Source organism: Lepidothrix coronata, unplaced genomic scaffold (assembly GCF_001604755.1).
Source record: "Lepidothrix coronata isolate B3197 unplaced genomic scaffold, Lepidothrix_coronata-1.0 Scaffold202, whole genome shotgun sequence".
In the NCBI taxonomy this organism is placed as follows: domain Eukaryota; kingdom Metazoa; phylum Chordata; class Aves; order Passeriformes; family Pipridae; genus Lepidothrix; species Lepidothrix coronata.
This window is the reverse complement of record NW_016690382.1, coordinates 119,666-128,402: the sequence shown is the minus strand read 5'-3', so window position 1 is coordinate 128,402 and position 8,737 is coordinate 119,666. Positions and strand designations below refer to the sequence as shown.

Below are 8,737 nucleotides of genomic sequence, written 5' to 3'. Positions count from 1 at the left end.
AGCGCGGGAGCGGCGGGGGGGGGCGGTTGGGATGGCGGTTGGGATGGCTGGGACCCGCCGGGAATCACGGCGGGGGGGCGGTTGGGATGGCTGGGACCCGCCGGGAATCACGGCGGGTGTGTTTCCCTTTAAGGAACCGCTGCCCCGCCCCGCGCGCGCGTCTCGCACGGCCTCCCATTGGACGCGGCGCGCGGGGGGCGTGTCCGCGCGAGCCTGGCCGGCGGCGCCCCCCGCGCGCCCTCAGTCGGCCCGTCCGGAGCGCGAGCGGCGCGTCCTCGGCCCCGCCGGCACCGACCGAGCTCTGTTTGCCTCCGCAGACTCGGCAGTCGCAACAAGCGCAACCAACGGGCTCGGAGGCGTCAGGCTCCCAACTGCCTTCACTGCTGTCGCCGCCTTCTGTCTAATGTGCTACAAGGATGAGCCCAGCGTTTGGAGCTATGGAAGTGGAGCACTATTCCAAGGGAGTCCTGCTGGAGCCTTTTGTCCACCAGGTTGGAGGACACTCCTGTGTCCTCCGGTTTAATGACAAGACCATCTGTAAACCCCTTATTCAGAGGGAACACCAGTTCTATGAGACTCTCCCAACAGAAATGCGTAAATTCACTCCACAATATGAGGGTAAGTCACCAAACCTTTGAATGGGGTTGGGCTTTTTGTTGCTGTGAATGCAAGCGTGCTGTGCTCTCTGTTCTCTCTGAAATCTCTTCTGTATGGAGGAGATTTTAGGGGTTTCTTTTCATGTATTTTGATGTTGTCTGAGGCAGGCTGTGGAGATGCAGGGTGGAAATGCTTGCCAAGTTGGTGTTTATGCTGACTAACAGCATTAGAGTAGAGCAACTCTGCTGGTGATAGCCCATGTATCTCCCTTAGGCACAGGTAAGTAGCTAACAGCTTGAGAATGTTTTCAGTAAATATCTGCTGCTTTTTTTGTGTGGATTTCTAAATTATTTTTTTTTGGCCACTTGTTTAATGTTTGTTTACAAGGGATTTGATAAGATTGTGTAGCAGTGTTTGTGCAAGCTTAGTTGTGGTCTCTTTCGGTTTTGGATTTCTCCTCTGACTTTCGTTTTGATTACAATAAATACATGTCAGTAAGGTGTCTTGTTGAATGCTCAAAGTGTTGTTTCTGCCACTAAGGAAATGAAAATTTATGGCATTTAGGTAGGCAAGGATCAAGTAGCCGTGATGAGGCTGAGTCAGAAGTTATGTAGGAGTGGAAATTCCAGTTCTCCTAAGAATTGCACTAGTTAACAGGAACACTCTTTCCTACTTCATCAACTGCTGCCTGGTGATTAATAAATAATATGTCTAAAGCACTTTTTTAAATGGAGTTGCTTTTTAAAGCACATTGATTTTAACAACTATAATGATGATGAAGTTTTGCATACTGTTTGTCAAAGTGGTGGAAGACTTCAGAGATGTTTCAGAGTTAATGCTCCCTGCTCACTTACAGAGACTTTTTGACATGTCTAATTACAAATTCTGTTGGACTGCAAGAAAATATGGTCTTTGAATGATACTTCTCAAAATGTAATAGAACAATTGTACTAGTGTATGTGGCTTTTTGGGAAGTGTGGGGAGGGATTTAGGGGTCCCACTTGGTCCCTCGCTGTTATTTTTTTTTCTAGTGTAAAGCCAAACCCATTTGCTAGCTGGTTCCCCTTCCCTCTCCCTCCCCTGCTTTTTCCCCATTGTCCTTTCCTTTGTGACAGCAGGACTGTCAGAGCTTCTGCATTCCCTGTTCCAGCCACTGTAGGTCTGGGACTTGCCTGCCCAGCTCAGGAGTTCCAGTCTCTCACCGAGACCTCTCCCATAGTTAGTGATGAGCTGCAAGAACTGTGCAGACTGATCAATCTGAGAATAAAGAGAGGACTGAAAAACAAAATAAAACCCAGTCCAGACAATGGATGCTGCTTCTCCATTAACCCCCGAAATTTGCTCATGTAGCTCTCAGTGCATCTGTCAGAGCGCTCCACTAGGACCCTTACAGCTCAATGCAGTGCTCTAGAGACTCCTGAGGGGAGCATGAGGAAAACAAATGCTTTCGAGGTTCACCGTGTTTCTGTACCACAAACAGATTTGTTTTGTATTGCATTTTTGTTACTTATTTCACAAGATTGCCGCATAACCAGTATCAATAAAGTATATTCCAAAAAAGAGAAGAAAATGTATCATTAAGCATGGTGATTCTAAGTGGAAGCTTTTGGATTAGTTTCTGTTGTAATGTGACATTTTCCTTGTTTTGCTCTACTTGCACATCTTTCCTTTCCCCTGGGGATCTAGTAACCAGTTATTGTTTGGTTAAGTGCTTTTTGCTTTGCTGTCATGCAAAACTTAAAAGGTTTTGGTGTAAGTTTTTTTTTGTGCAGGTCACTTTTCACTGCAAGATGTTAACAAATGTTTTACATCTCACTTAGAATCAGACCAGTCAGTTTTTTTAAATTAATAAAAAATTTTCTTAATTGAAATTGTGTCCTGTTATTATTTGATTCTTACTTGACTGCCTCAGAGAAAGAAAATGACGTTCTGTATCATTGTTTTGTCAATATGATAAATTGTCTTTTGTGAGGTGTCATTTTTGTCTAGCTCTTTTGATATTTGTTAGGTTGGCAGATGAGGTTTGGCCTGTGGCAAGATAGAAACTAAGGACCAGGGTAAGAGAAAAAAATAAAGTTGCTGTATTCTTAGTGTAAAATAATGTGTTCTAAAAGGCTTGCTTGTCACTTGAGCAATTCATAACTGTCCAGGTCCTTTCTCTCTTCAGGTGTGGTGTCGGTGAGCTTTGAAGAGGACGAAGATGGAAACTTATGTCTAATAGCATATCCACTAAATGGGGACCACGATAACTTAGAAAACTTAGATAACTCTGACTGTGAACCCAAAAGTAAGCTCTTGAGATGGACTAACAAAAAAACAATGTTATTAGAAAATGAGAAGATATCTAAGGAATGGGTCCGGCAGCACAGGAAAGAGGAGAAAATGAAAAGGTAAGTTTGACAGAGGGAACTGGAATGCAGAGCCTTGAAGCAAAATATCTTTTGTTGCCCAATTCTGGTCTTCAGACTTTCAGAGAATTCTCCAGAACTCTTTCATTTTCTTTTCTTCTCTTGTTTCTTTGGTCTTTCCTGACCTCTTCAGTGCAGACAGGTTCAATAGTGAAATTGATTGTCCTCAGTCCAGTAGCATGTTCAATATTTTCATTTTTTTTCTGCAGTGGTCAGTTGAAACAGATTTCTCAGTGTTATTTTGAAGCTTCAGAAAGGAGAAAAAATGAGAGCCCACAAACAAAAAACTTCCACCCACCTGCAAAGGCACAATAGCTGTAGAAAAACCCAATCAATCCCAAGCATATCTCAGTGTTGCTATGTATGGGATACCTTTGTAGGAATCCTGCTTCAGCCCTGTTAGTGACATTTCTGTTAATTGTGCCCACCGTGAGCTGTGATTGTTGTGCTAGAAACAGTGACCTTAGCAAAGGATAAACCTTAAAGCACATCACTACCTTTTGCATTACTTCACAGAAGTAATTCACACAGGTAAAGGATATATAAGTAGAATTATTACGTTTTGTAACATTTGGCTACATGCTAATTTTTATTAGTATGGAAGTAGCTTTATAAAGGTTGAGATATTACTGATGGGCATCTTGTCCATTTGTACAGGTAGCAAAATAAAGCTTTTGCTAGCTGTTAGTGAAGGTGAGCAAAACAGCTTGTAAAGTTAAATCCACTGACAGCCCCTTTCAAAAGCTTATTTTTCTACTTAACCTGTAATTTGCTGCTTTGTTCTGTTTTTCTAGTCACAAGCTGGAGGAAGAATTTGAGTGGCTGAAGAAATCTGAAGTCTTGTATTATACTGTAGAGAAAAAAGGAAATGTCAGTTCTCAGTTTAAACACCATAATCCTTGGAGCATGAAATGTCACCAGCAACAATTACAGCGGATGAAGGAAAACGCAAAACACCGAAACCAATACAGTATCCTTTCCTGAAAATACCTCATAACAATGGAATGAGTAGGGCTCTGCCTTTTATTTCTTGAACACGCCAGATAAAAAGTACAGAGCAGGCTTAACTGTGGTCCTGAGAGACTCTCTGAAGCTGTGATTTATTTGGCTGCTTTGAAGGGATTGCCAGTGCTTTCTAGAAATGGGCTTTTCCAGCATGTGATAAAGTAGCTAGTCTGGGAAACTCAGATAACTGAATTAAAATCTACAACCTGTGGGTTAGTTAGTGGACAGGTTTTACAGCATACTGTGTTTGAAGTTTTCCACAAAAATAGTTTTCTATTGAGAGCTTTCAAAGAGGAGTTCTGTCGCTTTTTATTACTGTTTACATGATCTTAAAAACTAGTATTCTCTTTCCCTTTTTAGTAGTTTCTTAAATATAGAGGATGTTCCAATACCTGGAGTTTTCTGCTACTAGAATCCTCTTTTTAGTGAACCTTTTTGGTTAAAAAAAAAAAAAAGATTGAATATAAACTGTCACGTAGGACTGGAGCATGAGAAAGAAAAACAGTGACCGAATCCATGAAAGCTGAAGCACACTGGTTTTGTGCTGTGGAACTGTAGGCAAACATCCCCACCCTGAGCACTCTATGGAAAAAAGATCTTGCTGTATGTATGCTTGGATGCCACTGATACATCCTGCAAAAGTATCTATATACTTAGGTAAAAAAATTTCTCACGTGTGAGGACTTTCAGTGAATGGATTACTAAAACATCTCTGACTAATAAACTGTTCAACAGAAAGCATTTTCTGGCTGATACCCTCACCATTTCACTGTAAATGATTATTCAGTTGCCTAAGAAATGTGTGATATCTTTGGAACAGCATCAGTACAGATGTTTTGAAGTAGTTTTTTTACTTCTGTATTTTAGAGGTGGTGTGAAAGTGCTTCACTAGTTTCGAATGGTAACAGAAGCACACAAAATCTTCATTTCCCACAAAAGACAAATTCTCTTGCTGGACACGAAACACTTAGTAATTCAAAGTCAGCTGCCAGGTTATGTTTCTGTATAGCCCTGATTACTTTTGTTTTTCACTTAATGTGGAAATTCACTAAACTTCTCCAGAGACCAGTAAAACTGGAACTGACATAGTGGATATCTAAGTTTATGTAACTGCAAATTTTGATAGGCTACTATATACTGGGCATGTTTTGGCTGTGCTTAAAGTTAAGACTGGGGCACTAAAATCTGTGATAAGGTTTGTAAAACCTGTATCCCTCGTCGTGAGGATTGTTCCTTAACTAATCAGAATTCATTTTGCTGGAAAACCTGACATCCCGATACGAAGTGCCGTGCGTGCTGGACCTCAAGATGGGAACGCGGCAGCACGGGGACGACGCGTCGGAAGAGAAGAAGGCAAATCAGATCCGCAAGTGTCAGCAGAGCACATCGGCTGTGATTGGGGTGCGAGTTTGTGGCATGCAGGTGAGGGGAAAACTGACCATGTGTGGGGCGACAGGCTTGCACCCGTTTCTGTTAGTGGGGTTTTTGCCTTATGTACTAATCCCATGAGTTGCTGCCCTTGAGGTGCTGTGCTCCATTTCCTTCACAGAGGGGGGTGAGGCTTTTGAGTATCCCTGATGAGTTGAAGGTGGCAGCATCTGCAGGAGCAACCTGCAGCCTTATGCTCTGCATCAGTGAGTGCAGTCTGAGCACACAGTCTCCTGCACAATATCAGCAATTTAAAGCCACAGCAAAATTAGTGATACTATTAACATTTCAGGATAGCGTAGGGAACAGTTTAAAGGAGGGTCTGCCAGTATGTGAATTTTGAATGGAGGATGTGGAAGTTTGCTAGAATAGTAAGAAGCGATTGGTTCTGTCTCGTAGACTTTGAAAAGCCACAGACTTTTCACTGCTTGAAGTTGACTTGTTACAAAGTGCAGGTGAGAAGTGCTTGGTCAATGTGATAAGACTCGTGGCCAGATGAGGGAACAGTTACATGAACTTTCACCTGAATGTTTTTGTTTACTTTGACGTGCGAATGAGAAATCAAAAACAACATGTTTGTGTTTGAGGCTTTTCTGAAGCCTCTCTCCTCCCATCCAGTAGATTCCAGGAATGCTAGCAGTGTTTGCTAGGACTTGTTCCGTAGCATGACTGTTGGCATGTGTGGTTCACATGCTCACTGTTTAACTTGGGAGAAAAACAAGAGGCAGAAATGAAAGTGTGGGAGCTGCATTTATGACCACAATGTGCTGGGATTTGAGCCTGCTCATTGTTCACTTGCCAGTATTGACCTGTGCTGGAAAACAAAGAGGAACTCTGGAAGCACCTGCAGTCCTTGACCCAGATATTTAGGCATTGTTGAGCTATGGGATATATAGACCACTCTCTTATGGGAAGACATCTTCCTGCAGGAGCACTTTGGACTTATTTAAATGTAGATGATTATGGGGCACAGCTTAGTTTTGTGTAGAAGTGTTTGCTGTCACTCAGATCTCAGCATGCTGGCAGTCACCTGGTACATCCTAGGGCAGAGGCAAGTAATGAGCTGAATTAGTGGCTGTGGTACAGGTTGTAGCTTGACTTTGGAGATGTGGGCCGCAGCTTTCCTAATCTCATTTAAAGTCCTCATTCTTACATTCCTGCTGGAAAAGCTCAAATCTGAACTGAAGGAATTTTCCACTTCCTCCAAGTTCCAAGTTCTGTTGATAGCAGTTTGTGTAATAGTGGAAGAGCAATTTTAGCAAGTAATATGTCATCTTGTAAAAGCTTTCTGTAACATGTTTTTTCTTTTTTTTTTTTTAATTTTTATTTTGTCCCCTCAAGGCTTTGAGTCAGTATCACTCACCAGCGACTTTAACTATTCCTTTTCTCTTGTGTTTGTATATGCAGGTCTACCAGGCAGGCACTGGCCAACTGATGTTCATGAATAAATACCACGGAAGAAAACTCTCAGTCCAAGGATTTAAAGAAGCACTTTACCAGTTCTTTCATAACGGCAAATACCTGCGCAGGGAACTCTTTGAGTCTGTTATTAAAAAACTGACTGAACTCAAGTCTGTCCTAGAGAAACAGGAGTCTTACCGCTTCTATTCAAGCTCCTTGCTGATCATTTATGATGGAAAGGAAAGGCAGGAAGTTGCTGTTGACTCGGACCCAGAAGACCTAGAGGACCTTTCAGAGGAGTCTTCAGATGAGTCGGCAGGAGCCTATGCCTACAAACCAACTGCCAGTACTGTCGATGTCCGTATGATAGACTTTGCCCACACAACCTGCAAGTACTATGGAGAAGATAGTGTGGTGCATGAGGGCCAAGACACGGGCTATGTTTTTGGACTTCAGAATTTAATAGATATTATTAAAGAAATAAGAGACGAAAGCAGTGAATAAACAGTGTGAATGCACATCAGTAGAAAGCACTATTGTGACTCTTTGTATTCCAAAATTATTGGCCACTTTCTGGTGGTAGGAATCTTTACAGACTCTGCAGGGATGGTCCTGTCAGAGTCAGACTTGTTCAGAGGGCATTTACTTATATTGGTGCTGGACCTAGCACTGGCAAAACTTGGTATCCTTATTTATTTTAACTTTCTTAAACATTCCATATTTGATTACTCAGATACCTCTGTTATCCCTGTGTGTATATGTTCCAATAAAATTCTTTTTGGTCGTTGTAAGTGATGCTTCTGTTGTTACTGGTGACTGAGGAGGAGATGGAGCTCAGATCTGTGGTGTAATGCAAAAGCAGCGTGTGAACAGCCAGGCTTACCTACTTTGTGGGTAAGCATGTGGGCCTCCCATCAAGAGTGATGAGAAAGTCCAGCAGAGGGCTGTTTTTTGGAGCACCTGCCCTTGGAGGAGAGGCTGAGGTGGGGTAAATATTGCTCAGAAGGATGAAATGGTTGTAACAGGCCTCTGAAGGTCCTTTCTGGCCAGAATGATGACTGATGATAAGTGAGAACTTGCACTTAAATTCTCCAACGACCTATTGTTTCATGGTCTTGTAACTAGACCTTATGCTGTGTATCCTATTTCTAGAGAGCTGTAGACAGTCTTTAACCCACACTAAGGCCAAACATGTAAAATTTGTCCAGGATTAGCTGCAGTGGCAGCGACTGGGGCAGAGCTGCAGGGCCTGAAAGGTATCCTAAGCAGCTTAAAATCTTACTTGGGAAGCATCAGAAAGTGAGAGGGCAGTGAGTAAGAGAAATAACAGAGTAACTCTAAACCACTGTCTCTTTTAAGAGGAACAGATATTTATTTATTTTTAGATAAATGACTTCTCCCCTTATGAAGCTTTTATGTCATCATTATAGTGCAGGAGAAAACGGTGTGGAAGTGCTGAGGTAAGTGTGGGGATGTTCTTGTTACAGATGCCCAGGATAAGCGAGTCAGTTTGTGCAGAAGAGTCAGGTGAATCATCTCCCTGACCCGTACTTAGTCTGCAGGCGTGCTGAGGAGAGGTGGGATGTGAGAGGAAGGCTGCAGATCTGCTGGTGGAAGGTCACCCTCTTCAATTACCTGTAGCCCTGCAGCTTCAGTTTCATATTCCCCAGCAGTTGCTATCAAGTTTTCCTGATCAAAGTCTCTGATGGCTCTTCTGTGCTCCTTTGTACCTTTTGAAGAGGTTTTTTTACCTTTGCTTATACAACATGAGTGTGGTGGCTTTTGGTTTTGGTTTTCTGTGGTGTGGTTTTTTTGTTGGGTTTTTTTGTTTGTTTTTTTTTTTTTTTTGTTCCACAGCGTTCAGGTGCAAACTGATGTCTGTGTTAAATAGGTAGTTT

The 8,737-nt window shown here is 42.4% G+C and overlaps 1 protein-coding gene across 5 annotated transcripts in view; it reads left to right on the top strand.

Annotated features, from left to right (window-relative positions):
- IP6K2 (inositol hexakisphosphate kinase 2) overlaps positions 1-7,630 on the top strand; it is a 22,468-nt gene extending 14,838 nt beyond the window's left edge. For all 5 annotated transcript variants that reach the window (XM_017832452.1, XM_017832451.1, XM_017832450.1 and 2 more), the window contains 5 exons: positions 318-618; positions 2,765-2,987; positions 3,800-3,975; positions 5,257-5,432; positions 6,846-7,630. In XM_017832452.1, coding sequence (XP_017687941.1) covers positions 417-618; positions 2,765-2,987; positions 3,800-3,975; positions 5,257-5,432; positions 6,846-7,343 — 1,275 coding nt within the window. In that variant the 5' untranslated portion in view covers positions 318-416 and the 3' untranslated portion in view covers positions 7,344-7,630. The remainder of the gene's footprint in view (positions 1-317; positions 619-2,764; positions 2,988-3,799; positions 3,976-5,256; positions 5,433-6,845) is intronic.
- Positions 7,631-8,737: the final 1,107 nt, after the last annotated feature.